The 15191-nt window shown below is 35.4% G+C and overlaps 3 protein-coding genes across 3 annotated transcripts; all 3 read left to right on the plus strand.

The window, feature by feature from the left end:
* Nucleotides 1–1531: 1531 nt before the first annotated feature.
* Nucleotides 1532–3262, plus strand: LOC110682940 (germin-like protein subfamily 3 member 3). Its single transcript, XM_021859287.1, has one exon. The coding sequence runs from the start codon at nucleotides 2349–2351 to the stop codon at nucleotides 2973–2975; it is 627 nt and encodes a 208-aa protein (XP_021714979.1). The 5' UTR covers nucleotides 1532–2348; the 3' UTR covers nucleotides 2976–3262.
* A 6536-nt stretch (nucleotides 3263–9798) lies between these two features.
* LOC110683110 (germin-like protein subfamily 3 member 3) lies at nucleotides 9799–10793 on the plus strand. Its single transcript, XM_021859464.1, has 2 exons — nucleotides 9799–9804; nucleotides 10227–10793. Exons 1-2 carry the CDS (start codon nucleotides 9799–9801, stop codon nucleotides 10791–10793), a joined length of 573 nt encoding a protein of 190 aa, XP_021715156.1.
* A 2978-nt stretch (nucleotides 10794–13771) lies between these two features.
* LOC110682974 (germin-like protein subfamily 3 member 3) lies at nucleotides 13772–14698 on the plus strand. The gene has a single exon (XM_021859314.1). The coding sequence runs from the start codon at nucleotides 13924–13926 to the stop codon at nucleotides 14548–14550; it is 627 nt and encodes a 208-aa protein (XP_021715006.1). The 5' UTR covers nucleotides 13772–13923; the 3' UTR covers nucleotides 14551–14698.
* Nucleotides 14699–15191: the final 493 nt, after the last annotated feature.

Consider the following 15191-nt stretch of genomic DNA (forward strand, 5'->3'; position numbering starts at 1 on the left):
ACTTTGTATATTTATTAACTATTATGCTTGACTATTTAGCTACATTTCAATAGAAACTTTTATATTTCAATTACTATTAATTTTTAAAACTGAGCATGACTCAGGAATTAATTATCTAGTGTAATGCTAATTGTTAGTTATTTACAATAGCATAATTTTAAATCGAAATATTTTTAAAGCAATTAATTCAGTATTTTACATTTTTTTTATAAAAAAAACCCACAAACTCATAACTGTAATATAACTAGCTTATGTCCCATGCAACGCAATGTTGTTACTAACTTTTATATTGTAAAAAATTGCAATGCTAATTTAATAGTACTTTACGTAAATAATGGTATACATTTTATTTTTATATACCTTTTACAAATATCAAGATTATTGAAGCATTATACTTTATGTTTTAAAAATAAAGTTTAAGCTCTGATCTATAGAGCTTTTTACTTTAAAAATAAAAAATTTGATTAACTTTTTTGACAAAAATTTTTGATTAATACCCGTGTTGTTATATATATTTGGTGTTTAAAAAGCCACAAGGGCGGGTGATGAGAATCGATCCCAGGATCACCTAGAATCGAGAAGAGAGCTCTAACCACTAGAGCTATCCCTCACTCTCAATATATTAATACAAATATAGTATATGCATATATATATGTTACCAAAATGAATTTTCTCTTCAAATTGAAATAAAGTTTGCTGCAAAAATAGTAAAGTTGAAATAAAGAAAAAAAAGTGATAATGTTATATGAATTTTAGATAATAGTATTATATAATAATCAATATGTTCATTTTTTGTAAATAAAAAAATACATAAAGATGTGTAAAAATATTCCAAATGAGTGTATATGGAAAAAATATGATTGTCAACCGGGAGAGAAAATATCATAGGTTATAAAAAGTTTTCTTGGAGTTTTTACAAAAAAAAAAAAAAAAAAAAAAAAAAAAAAAAAAAAAACCGAAATGGAAAATTGGAGGGAAAATTTTTAACCAGTAAATGACATGTTTCATTTCTGATTTTTTTTTTTTTTTTGAAACAAATCAATTCATTAATCAAAAGCCATACGACATCTACAAATGAAATTTAAATCAACAAATAAATAAAATTGAATTAAATAAGGGTATCCTTCATCAAAGCCATGATTGTTGAATAGATCTTGCAATGTGGTACATCTCTCGCACACATCGCTGGAATATACAGCTTTTTCTTAGAGACGGTCTAACGATTTGTTGTATCCGTAAGGATGATTTTCATCTGATTCACTTGAACGCCTTTAAAGATTTGACAACCGTTGCGATCACGGACAAATCTTTACCAACGAACTGATAATAGAGCAAAAGGGATTACCTTTTTAATAATCATAACATACAAAAAAAAACCCTAAAAAAAAAGTAGCTAAACTAATAAAAACTAACGATTCCACCATAAGAGACGAACGAACATCTACACTACTTGTGTAGATTTATTGAAATTTAAATTGCAAAACTAAAAAATTTAACGGGAAAAGAGTAGGAAATAGTCTAATTTCCGATGAAATTACACTACTTTCGGCCTAAACAGCCAAAAAGTTAAAAAAACCTAGAAGAGAGGAAGAGAGGAGGAGCGTTAGGTTTTAAAAAATATTTTTGATTTTGCTTTTAGTATAAAGTTATTGATAAGTTTTCCTAAAATTATAATTGTTAATTAGTTTAATCGGTTAACTACAAAGTATTTAGAAAATAATACCTAAATATTTATACAGAGCACTGTACATTTTGTGTCATAGACTCATAGCCACCCTTTACTACTCTCTATAACCCATACAATTTGGTATTCTCGTCAGCTTGACTTGGTCTTATATACAAGAAATTTAGAAATAAAATACGAAATGCAGGCAAGATCTCCGGAGCCCTAGAAGCTTCAATGTGGTATTTGAAGATAATATTTTTTTAAAGAGTATCCTAAATTCCTAATCAAACCCATACAATTAAACTGAAGATAATATTATTTTATTAAACTCATACATACCATTTCGAGAAAGTTTACTTGAAGATAATATTCAAGTCAATATAAACAACAACGCTGACAAAAATTAGACTAAAAAAAAAAAGATTTTCAGCCGCATCTTAAATACAAATATGTATTTCTTTGACTTTCATACCAACTAAAGAATATCACACCAGTTACGAATTGAACAAAACAAGCCATACTGACCAAATGTTTCCTCTATATAAAGGGTACCAATTTTCTCTAAGAAAACACATCAAACACATCTACAACATTATATCTAGACTTCAATACTTACATTGGTATTAAGTTAACGATCAAACACCACCTTACAACACCTTCTAGCTATTAGAAAGCTTATACGATGAACAATCTTTCATATTTCTTCGTCCTTTGTCTCCTAGCCACCCTATCTCATGCCATAGAGCTCGACTTTTGTGTTGGGGACCCTAGTCTTCCTAGAGGACCTCAAGGCTATGCTTGTAAAGATCCTACAAAAGTCACTACTGATGATTTTGTTTACACAGGATTCCGTGGTGAAAAAACTCCTAACAATGTTTTTGGGAACAATGTGACATTAGCATTTTCAGATGTGTTCCCAGCTTTTAATGGTTTAGGTATATCTATGGCCAGGTTAGACTTCGCCGTAGGAGGAGTAATCCCAGTACATTCCCATCGTACGTCGGAAGTTCTTATTCTGGTTAAAGGTTCAATCATTGCAGGTTTTATTGATACCAATAACACTGCATACTATAAAAGATTAGAGGTTGGTGATGTCATGGTGTTTCCACAAGCCATGCTTCACTTCCAAATCAATGTTGGCAAAACTCCGGCTACTGCATTTGTTAGTTTGAATGGAGCAAACCCAGCACTACAACTCACTCCAACCGCCTTATTTGCTGGGAACTTACCTGCTGACATTGCCCAGAAAATCACACTTGTGAGTCAAAAGGAAGTTATGCGCATGAAGCGAATATTCGGGACAGCTTAACAAAATTTCTTTCCCGAATTATTCTAAATTCCAACGTAATAAATTATGAAGTTTTGCAATAAAAAAAATGTATAAATAATTTATGTCCTTTGTATTCTTTCATTTGTTTGTATCAATAAATACACGGTACCGTACTTGTATTTTTGTTATTTATTTTAAGTTGAATACTGATACATACTTTATTTTCGTCCAAAAAATAAAAAATAAAAAATCCCCCCTTTAATTTTCTTTGACGCTCATCACTTCCTACTTTCCTAGGATAATAATACTTATACTCTCTAACTATACACAGCGTTTTTAGCATAAACTTGTTTTATGACTGATTTCCAATTATTGTATTTTCATATTGTGAAGTCATTATGTATCATAAATTTTTAGTTTGATTCCTAAATAATAGTGTATTATATGTACTCCTAAACTACTATACATGGGTATCTTAAAACTGAACGTCTGATAATATAAAACTCCTCAATTAAAGTGATTTCCATTGATTAGTATTTATAGGGTTACAATGAGATTCTTAATCATATTAGATAACTAACAAGATATGTAAGGATAATCTTATACAAAATATATCATAAACCTAAAAGGAAAATATTCTATAAATATTCTCTATCACACCTCCGCAGTCGGAGCGGGAGCAAATCAGATGCTCAAACTGGATCTAAATCACGCATCGAACGGTAAGTATAGTATGGTAACCCATGATCAAAATGGTAACCCATGATCAAAAGAGAAGTAGTAGACGTGTGTTGGTGATGACGATGAGAAGCAACAGCCACTACCTACATAGAGTAAAGATAAGCGCTGCTTGGCCGGAGGAGGAGGAGAAGAGCCGCGCACAAACTTGGGCCAAGTTGCAGAAGAAGAAGCTAAGGGATCAAATCATCATCGAGGAGAAGACACTACACTACTACGAGAAATCACAGTTGAAGAAAAACAAATAAGATAGCCTAAATCCCACCACTTGACCATTAGGAATTACTTACCTCTAGAAAAAAAGGAAAAAAAGACCACACAACAAGATAAATTCCACCAACTTAAAACAAGTAGCCCTTGGACTTAAAGAAAGACGTAGTCCACCGCATGCACTTGCGATAAAAGTAAAAAAAAAAAAATTAAAAAAGTCAAAAAAAAGTTGTTGCTTGTGTAAAAAATCCAACACCTCCCTCTAAGTTGTTATTGTACGTAGTTTAACAAGGCTCCAAGTCCAACCAAAGAAGAACACCTCCGCTGGGAGCTTGGGAAGGGGGCTTGGAGCAGGACGACAACTAAGGTGGTGGAGGGCGACTTTGTTGATTGTGTTGTTGCTGCCAAGGAATATTCTGCCAATAACGACATCAAGAAAAAGAAGACTAACAAAGGGGTGGTTCGTCTCGTAGGTCTGGTTCATCCAAGACTACTATTAGTCATTGGATACACCATGCAAAATGCAAATCACTAATTAGACTAATGAAGGAGGACTGTGAGTGTGCAAGGTGGCGTATTAGGTGGAGAACCAAAAGGTAATAAAGGTGGTGCACGAAGCTCCTGTGTGTGGTTGGAAGTCAGAGCACATAAGAGGCTTCCGGTGTTGGTCAACCATCGTAATCCATAATTAAATTGCGGAAGGAAAAAAAAAATGTCTTTATGTAATCGTTTGTGAATGTCACCGGTGGGTTTAGTTTTCAAACTAACCCATCAGCAGGGGAACAAAAATTTGTATTTTTTAAAACAAAAATTTAGATAATATAAAACTCCTCAATCAAATGATTTCCATAGATCAATATTTATAGGGTTACAATGAGAGTCCTATTAATATTAGGTGACTAACGAGATATGTAAGGATATACTTATACAAAATATATCATAAACCTAAGAGGTGATTCTCTATCACTAATAAACTGATATTATAAATTATACTCTGTGACAAATTATTTTTCCATTATGTTATTCCGCGACTATTACAATACTTCGTATAAAATATTATCAGCATATAATACATGCACTATTATCATTAGGGTGTATTATAATATCTGTTTTTTCCATTGTTAAAATTTACGGATTTTTCACCAAATACCACTGAGTTCTTTCGTAATTCACCATATACCACACAAAATTTTCTAATACACCAAATACCACTGAGTTTTAGGTAAATGTCACAACATACCATTTCCGTTAACGGTGTTAATCATTAAAGTTAATTATGCCACGTGGCAGCTTGTAATTGGTGATTATTAATGTTATTTATTTAATTAACTAACTTTAAAAAAAATTAAAAAAAAAAAAATAACACCTCCAACTCAACCACTGTTGCCACCAGCCCAGCCCCGACCTCTACCCCCGGCTGGCCGCCTGGTCCATTTCCCGGCCGGCCGGCGACCATTCCCTTCCCCTCCTCTTTCCCGTCGCGACCCACCCACCTATTTAAACCCAAAACCCGACTGAAACCCCACCCATGGAGCTTGCGTAATTGATGAATTTGATGAATGGAGATGTCGTCTTGTTGCTGCTGGTGAAGATCTTCAAGTTCGTCGTCTAAATCCATGGCGGAAGAATCCATTAAAGCCGGTAACTCGAGTAATTACCCTCAGCAACAAACCTTCTTTCAAAACACGAATACACTCCATTTGCACAAACCAAGTTCGAAAAAAACGAAAACCCCATTTAGGGATTCCAGATTTTGGGGAAACCAATTCGCAATCAAATCCGAAAAAAACGAAAACCCCATTTGCACAAACCAAGTCCCCTTCAAGATTAACCCTAACCCACGACCTAATTTAGGGATTCCAGAATTCGGGGAAACTAATTCAATCATAGTAGAAAACACACAAATTGCAATCGGAACAAGCATTAAATCATAATAACGATTCTCAATTTCATCAGAATCCTTCAAATGGAGATGAGAAAGTAGAGAAGAGAGTTGATGATGAAGAGGAGAGAGAGAGATGCGGCGGAGTTAAGGGTAATTGTGGAGAATCGACGGTGGTTGTTGCAATGGTTGGGAGGAAGAGGAGAGAGATTCCCAAGCTCCGAGAAGGATGAAACTGCCGCCGGTGAATGCCATTGAAAATAGCCCCATTGTAGTTTGATGGTTTTCTGGGAATTGGAGCTTGATATTCTGCAATGGACAATCAAGAAATGGAGATGGAAGAAAGTTGAGAGATTGGTATTTGGTGGTGGCAGCAGGTTTTTTTTTTGTTAATTTTTGTTATTTTTTTGGTTTTTTTTTTATAATTAATTAAATAATTTAGAAAGGAACCAATCACAAGCTGCCACGTGGAATTATTAGCCTTAATGACTAACGGTGTTAACGTCCGTTAGTCATTAATGGTATGTTGTGACATTTACCAAAAACTCAGTGGTATTTGGTGTATTAGAAAATTTTGTGTGGTATATGGTGAATTACGAAAGAACTCAGTGGTATTTGGTGAAAAATCCGTAAAATTTAAAACTATTTTTTTTTAATGCAATCAAACTACTCTAAAATAATGTTATATACCACTCTAGACAACTCAAAAAAGCAATTAATTTTAGGTTTTTATTTGGAAAAATTGGTTTTAATAATCCCTACTTTGCCCGATTTTCTTTTAATAATCCAACTTTAGATTATTTTGGAATAATCCGAACTTTGGGCAATGTTTTCTTTCTTCAGTCCCAAATCGGTCATCAAAAGTCAACGACCAATTATAACAGGTTATATGACATGTGTCAAATTATGATTAGTCCAATCAAATTATAAAAATTAAAAAAAAAAGAAAAAAAAAAAACTAGCAGCCCCTCCACCTCACCCTCACACTAACTCCAACCCAGCCACCACCATCTCCACCCTTACCCTACACCTAACACCACAGCCCAGCCTTAACTCCACCCAGAAGCCACCAAACACCGCCGTTTAGCTCCCCAACTCCCCATTTCACAAATAACCACCAACCACATTTGCCCCGCAACAACACCAACAACTCGTCACGCCCGAGTAAATAGTTCTACAAATTAGGAGATCAGCTCGCTTTCCCTACCTTTTTGGATGCCGAAATCCTCACAGCACTCGCAACAACAACAACCCGCCACCAATTGCTCCTAGGTGGAGGTTAGGGTGAGGGTGATCTGAGGGTGGTTTCCGTTAAAGTGGTTTCTTGGGACGGGGAATAGGAAGAGGCTGTGATTTTGGGGGATGGGGAATAGGAGGGGGGCTGCGGTTTACCAGCGTCAGAGAGAGAGGGAGTGGGAGCTGCCTGTCAATGGTTAGGTGGCCGGATATTTGGGAAATGGGGTTTGGTTGGGGTGAGAACTGTGAGGAGTGGGGCAGTGTGTGTTTTTTTTTAAAAAAATTTATTTCTTAATTGTTTTTTGGCATTTTTTTAACCAATAACTTGCGAAATTTGTCATTTAAAAAAAATACAAAACTTATTCAATCGGCAGTCACCGCTCATTGGGATTGAAGAAAGAAAACAACCCCCAAAGTTCGAATTATTCCAGAATAATCTAAAGTTGCGATTATTAAAAGAAAATCGGGAAAAGTTGAGATTATTAAAACCAATTTTTCCTTTTTATTTTCACCAAATACCCCTAAGTTTTATCTTAATTCATCAAACACCCACAAAATTTTTTAAATTCACCATATAACCACATGTCATATCCGTTAACTCAGCTAGTCATTAACATTAATTGTGTCATGTGGCAGCTTATAATTGATTCTTATTAATATTATTTATTTAATTATATAATTAATTAACTTCTAATTTTTTTTTAAAAAAAACACCACTAACTTAGCCACCGCCACCCCTAGCCCAGCCTCGACCCCCACCTCCGGTTGGCCGGCACCTGGCCCAGTTCTCGGCTAGCCGACGCCCATCCCTCTCCCTTGCCGGCGACAACCCCGACCCCAGCCTTCTCCATTTCCCCCCTTCCCGCCGTACCTCACCTCGAATCCCCTCTCCCTCCATGCCTTGAACTTAAAAAACCCCTCCTCACCTTTGCCGAAAACCCCTTCGTCGGCAGCTTAAACTGTAATTCCCCTCATGATTGCTTTAAACGAATTTAATATACTACTCATACAACCAAGATGAATCTTTCTCTTAGGGACCTCATGTATTAAAGATACTTCTCAGTTAAGCGTGCTTGGCTGGGAGTAGTCTTAAGATGGGTGACCTCCTGGAAAGTTTTCCCAAGGTGCGCATGAGTGAGGACGAGAAAATGTGTTGGAAGGACTTGTGTTGGTTTGTGAGGACAGTTGTTGGCCCTTGATGTGCATTTCGTAACAAAAGTCCACATCTTGATTTGGGTTCAAGGTGTTACAAATGATATCAGAGCAACCCTGCGACCGCGTGCTGATCTTGGATAATTAATCCTATGTCAGTCGCCTAGCGGGGGAGGATTCTGGGGCTATATAGTCATATTCAGACTGGATGTAACACTTTGGCTACCCAGAGGCCGTCAGGGCGTAATACTTGTCCCTAGGGTTCTAAGCGCAACGAGGGCGTTGCCATTCTCAAGTGGGGGTGTATGTAATACCCCTCATGATTGCTTTAAAGGAATTTAATATAGTACTTATATTAACAAGATGCATCTTTCTTTTAGGGAGCTCATGTGTTAAGATACTTCTTAGTTAAGCGTGCTTGGCTAGGAGTAGTCTTCGGATGGGTGACCTGCTGGGAAGTATTCCCAAGGTGCGCATTAATTAGTGAGAACAAAATGCATCGAAAGTACTTGTGTTGGTTTGTGAGGACGGTTGTTGGCCCTTGATGCACATTTCGTGACAATACGGCCCTACCCTTATTTAGGGTCGGGGTGTTACACAAACCCTCTCCCACGGGTTTTCGTCACCCAACTTGCCGAAAACCACCACCCCCAAACCCTAAAACACCAAAATCAATACCCTAGATTTTGGTTTTAGGGTTTTGGTGTATGTGGTGGTTAAGTGGGGTGGAGACGGCATGGGGAGGGGCGAATTGGGTTCACCGACGCGAGGGAGGGGGTTAGGGTGCCGACGGTAGGTAGGCTAAGGGAGGGTTTTTCGATCGAGGAAGAGTCGGGGGTTTTTAGGGTTCAAAAAGGGTGGTTCAAGCTAAGGGAGGGGGAGGGGCGCCACTGGGGGTCGAGTTCAGGGGTGGCGCCTATGCAGGGGTTCAGGGTGGAATCTGCGCTAGCGGGGAGGTCGAAACAGGGTGGTTGCTGGGCTAGGGGACGTGGGCGGCTAGGTTTTAATTTTTTTTGATAATTAATTATATAATTATTCTGCTGCCTATTTATAGTTTTTATTTTTTTATAGGGCGTTTTTTATATTTGTATGTAATTATGATAGTAGATCATCAATAGGTAAATTTTTTTCCCTTCCTATCATAGCCACCTCATCCTACCCCGCATCCCCATCCCTTTGGCCTTCCCCAAAATTCCTGCGGCCACCCACACTTAGCTTATACCTGGTTATTGGGCAAGTCGGGTCAGGGTCGATGTAGGTCGATTGCGGGTTGGGTCAAAGAGGTAACATTTTATAAGGTCAACATCGGGTCGGGCCATTTCGGGTCGCAGGTTAATAACGAGTCGATGTTGGATGGGCCAACAAAATATCAATTAAAATAAATATTGGATAAAGCCATTATTAAGTATATATTAATACAAATTTATCTATATAAATACTTTTACATTTTCGAATTTCTTTATCTATTAAATTGGAAAAATATTTTGGCCCTATAATGACCCACCCAATAAGGGTCTTGTCCATTAAATGCCTGCTTGGCCCTAACCCTATTATCATTAGGTTACCCTGCCCAATAACCAGGTCTACCAACACCTACCCAAATTATATTCAACCCCCACCCTCGTACTTCAAGTCAATAAAACAATGACGGTGATCAAATTATTTTAGACACTACGTATTTATTATGAGAGAAATTAATTTAAGATAATGTTATTCAAGTCAATAAAACCATGACAGTGATCAAATTATTGGATTAATTGACTAAAAATCTCAAATTATTCCTTTGACTTTCATATATACAAAATAAACAATATCATACCCTTTTTGAACAATTGAACAAGTCAAGCCATAAAGACTAAAAACTGTTCCTGTATATAAAGGGTGCCAATTGCCGCTAAGAAAATGCAAGAAACCAATCCGTAATATAAAAGCTATCCTTCAACACTTATACTTGTTTTAACAATCCAACGCCAACTTTCTAGCTATAGCAAATTAACAAGCTTGCATAATACTGAGCAATCTTTCATTTTTATTCGTCTTTTGTTTCTTTTCCACTTTGTCCCATGCCATAGAGTTCCGACTTTTGTGTTGGGGATCCTAGTCTTCCTAGAGGACCTCAAGGATATGCTTGCAAAGATCCTGCTAAAGTTACAACTGATTATTTTGTTTACACGGGTTTCCGAGGTGAAAAAACTCCTAACAATGTTTTTGGGAACAACGTGACATTAGCATTTTCAAATGTGTTCCCAGCCTTTAATGGTTTAGGCATATCTATGGCTAGGTTAGACTTTGTCGTAGGAGGAGTAATTCCAATACACTCTCATCGTACATCAGAAGTTCTTATTTTGGTTAAAGGTTCTATCATTGCAGGATTTATTGATACAAACAACACTGCATACTATAACAGATTAGAGATTGGTGATGTGATGGTTTTTCCACAAGCCATGGTTCACTTCCAAATCAACGTTGGTAAAACTCCGGCTACTGCCTATGTTAGTTTGAATGGTGCAAACCCAGCATTACAACTCACTCCTACCTCTTTATTTGCTGGGAATTTACCTGCTAACATTGCCCAGAAAATCACACTCTTAAGTCGTAAGGAAGTTATGCAAATGCAGCGAATATTCGGCGCAGCTTAACCAAACTCTCCTTTCCTGGATTATTCTAAGTTCCCAAAATAAAAATGAAATAAAGTAATTAAAAGAGTGTATAATTGAATTACATATGTCCATTGTATTCCTTCAGCTTTTTTTATACTAATGAATATATTTGTAACATATACATATATAATATCCTCCTTTTTCTTTGATGCTCATTAGCTCATCCATTCTTAGGACAATACTAGCTTCATCCTTTCGTATGTTTTTAGTTGACACATTTTAACATGAACACTATACACACACTTTTCTTTAACTGTGTCGTTTTGTGATTTATACATAATTAAAAAAGTATAGTCATGTGGCCTGGCCGGGGTTAAAACCCTTACATTTTTCCTAAGAAAAACCATAATACAAAATATACTAGAGAAAGAAATTTAGGGCAATTATCACCAAGTGATTTTGTAACACTTTCCAAAACAGAGACTTGTAGCAGAAGAAAATACTTACATACAGTAACTTTTATTAACAAGAATAGTATTGTAATTTCTCTCTCTTCAACAACTATTGTATTGATTTAACATGAATTTGATGATCAATTGATCATAAACTAACTTTTGCGTTGAAATGGGAAACGTTTTACAATACTTAGCTTAAAACAAATCATGGAAGATTAATCTCGTACATCCTGTAAATGCCCGAATACAACAACAATTAATAAAGTTCCAAAGGCTGGAACCCAAAAGAAAAGTATTAAAAGGGTGAACAAGAAGCAGTTTCATAAAAGGAACAACCAACAGTTATTCTCGATTAGGAACATTATTATCAAAGTTGTTCTTGCGTGGGAACAAGCATTGCGATTAGTAAATCACATTGGGGGGGATTTAATTGAGTCCAAAATGGTTGTAACAAAGGTATTATTACCTTATTATTTAGTGAAGTTTGACTTTAAATCCTAAATGGATCATGGTATTTTTTCTTCTGGGCGCAAGAATTGAAGTTTCCACGTAAAAATCTTTCTTCTACTTTTACTAGTTCCTTTGCTTAACGTTTAATTTCCGGATAAAAATTTAGAACACCTGCTTCTATTACCATTTATCCCAGCCCATGGCCTCTTGCAAGTATTCCATCTAAAAAACCTATTGCATTGCACTTTAGATTCACATGGAACAATAATATAGTTGTTGAGGATTATGCTTGGGAAGTATTAATTGTTGTGGAAGTATTTATTATTTTGTAGATTTTTTACCTTTTTGTAATAAAAAGAATTGAACAAGGAGGAAATTTTGCAAGTAATTGTCATTTAACAGACCACATCAACCATTCTAATTTTGTTGGAGCTACCTCATATTTATAAGAGGTTTGAGAAACCAAAAATTAAATAAGAAGAAGCCATTTTTTGGCCAATAGCTAACTCTTTGCTTCACTATTCTTATAACAAAGATAAAAGTGATTAGGTATTAGTTCCCTAAGTTTAGCTTAGTTAAGGGAAATTGGCATTGGGCGATGTTGTCTATATCTCAATTAATTGGTGAGAATAGAGATGGCAATGGATCCAGATCCGATCCGGATCTGCGGACCCGTATCCGTTTTTGACGGATCTAGATCCTGAAAATTTGGACCCGACGGATCCGGATCCGGATCCGAATCCACTGCTGAAAAACGGATCTGGATCCGTATCTCACTTTGGAATCCGAATCCGGATCCGTTTACCCGTTTTTAAAAAATATATATATATCATTTACTCTTTGGCTCTCAATGTTTATGGTCTGTACTAATTGCTATCACCCAAGTAGAAACAAGCAGAGTTTTAACAATTCAGAGAGCTGCTTTGTTGTTTGTTGCTTTGGTGATCTTTTTAGTGCTGCTGTTGTCCTTTGGTGTTGTTGTGTTTCAAACTTTCAATCCTAATGCTGGCTGGTGGCTGCTATTTTGCTATTAGATTCAGCTACTTTGCTTCTTGGGAATGTTGGGATTATTGGATTTTGTTTTATAAAAATTGTTGTTTTTATTAAGAAATTCATATAAAAGCAAAAGGATCCGTTTTGGACCCAGATCTGGCAGATCCGACGGATCTGGATACGGATCCTCGTGTTCAGATCCAGATCCAGATCCGACGGATCTGGATCCAAGGTCTGAAAACGGATATGCATCTGGATCCAGACAGATCCGGTCCAGATCCGGCCCGTTGCCATCCCTAGATGAGATGAATGTGCTCCAATATACACTAATATTATTAAAAATAAAAATTAAATAAAATAATACCCTCCACAATATAAAATATCACCTTGTCTATATACCAATACTAAAGTGGAGATTTTTTGGGAGGAAATTTACTCTCCTAAACTCTATTTTTATCTCTTTTTAGTTCCACAAAATTAATAAATTGCTTAAGAATTTATTAATTCATATATTTATAACTATTGAGTTACATATCAATAGAAACTTTTATATTTCAAATACTATTAATTTTAAAAACTGAGCGGGTCATCAAAAATTATATAGTGCAATCCTAATTTTTAGTTATTTACAATAGCATAATTATATATCGAATATAGTCTCGTCAACTTGACTTGGTCCTTTGTTTTTTTTTTTTTTTTGTTTTTTTGAAGAAAACTTGACTTGGTCTTATATACAAGTAATTATTTAGAAATAAAATACAAAGCGTAGGCAAGATTTCCGGAACCCTAGAAGCTTGAATGTGAAATTTGAAGATAATATTTTTACAAAGAGTATCCTAAATTCCTAATCAAACCCATACAATTTAATTGAAGATAATGTTATTTTATTAAAGTGATACATACCATTTCGAGAAAGTTTAATTGAAGAAATATTCAAGTCAATAAAACAACAACGCTGACAAAAATTGGACTTAAAAAAATAAAGACAGATTTTCAGCCGCAGCTAATCACTTCTTTAAATGCAAAGCACGTATTTCTTTGACTTTCATACCAAATAAAGAATATCACACCCTTTACGAATTGAACAAAACAAGCCATAGTGCCAGACTGACCAAATATTTCCTCTATATAAAGGGTACCAATTGCCTCTAAGAAAATACAACAAACCAATCCACAACATTATATATCTACATTTCAATACTTACATTAGTATTAAGTTAACGATCTAACACCACCATACACCACCTTTCTAGATATTAAAAGCTTACACGATGAACAACCTTTCTTATTTCGTCGTCTTTTGTCTCTTAGCCACTCTATCTCATGCCATAGAGATCGACTTTTGTGTCGGGGATCCTAGTCTTCCGAGAGGACCTCAAGGATATGGTTGCAAAGATCCTGCTAAAGTCACAACTGATGATTTTGTTTACACAGGTTTTCGTGGTGAAAAAACTCCTAACAATGTTTTTGGAAACAATGTGACATTAGCATTTTCAGATGTGTTCCCAGCCTTTAATGGTTTAGGCATATCTATGGCCAGGTTAGACTTCGCCGTAGGAGGAGTAATTCCAGTACACTCCCATCGTACGTCAGAAGTTCTTATTTTGGTTAAAGGTTCAATCATTGCTGGATTTATTGATACCAACAACACCGCATACTATAAAAGATTAGAGGTTGGTGATGTAATGGTGTTTCCACAAGCCATGCTTCACTTCCAAATCAACGTTGGCAAAACTCCGGCTACTGCATTTGTTAGTTTGAATGGAGCAAACCCTGCACTACAACTCACTCCCACCGCCTTATTTGTTGGGAACTTACCTGCTGACATTGCCCAGAAAATCACACTTTTGAGTCAAAAGGAAGTTATGCGGATGAAGCGACTATTCGGCACTTCTTAACAAAATTCCTTTGCAAAATTATTCTAAATTCCAACATAATAAATTATGAAAGTTTGTAATAAATTTTTTTTATGTATAATTATTTTATGTCCTTTGTATTCCTTCATCTTTTTGTGTTAATAAATACTCCTTGTATTTTTGCTATTTATTTTAAGTTGAACAATATGATACGTAGTATTGATGTATTCTTACATAATTGTATTAATATATAGTTACAGGTAATATTATGCTTTCATCAACACACATCTGTACATAACCTGATTTTTTTTTTTAATCATTGGATTCTTAAAAATAAATTGCTTAATGATTAGATTATGAAACTCAAATTTTCCTTTATTTTATCATTTTGATAGAAATTATAATTATGATAATATTTATCGCATATTAGAATAGATGTTATGTATATTTTGTATCCTTATCGTATTAGGTTTTCTAACATGATTAGGACTAGGATTGTAAACTCTATATATATTGATCAATGGTACACACTCCAAGTCGAGGAGTTTTCCCGAAATCTAATATGGTATCACAACTTAGGTTTTAGATCTCAATTTTTTATTTTTTCCAAAATTTGGTTTTATTTTTTAGTTTTTTAATTGGGACATTTTTACTGTGCCATCATTAAGCTTCCGCACCAGCTT

This window comes from Chenopodium quinoa, unplaced genomic scaffold (genome assembly GCF_001683475.1).
Source record: "Chenopodium quinoa cultivar QQ74 unplaced genomic scaffold, ASM168347v1, whole genome shotgun sequence".
NCBI lineage: Eukaryota > Viridiplantae > Streptophyta > Magnoliopsida > Caryophyllales > Amaranthaceae > Chenopodium > Chenopodium quinoa.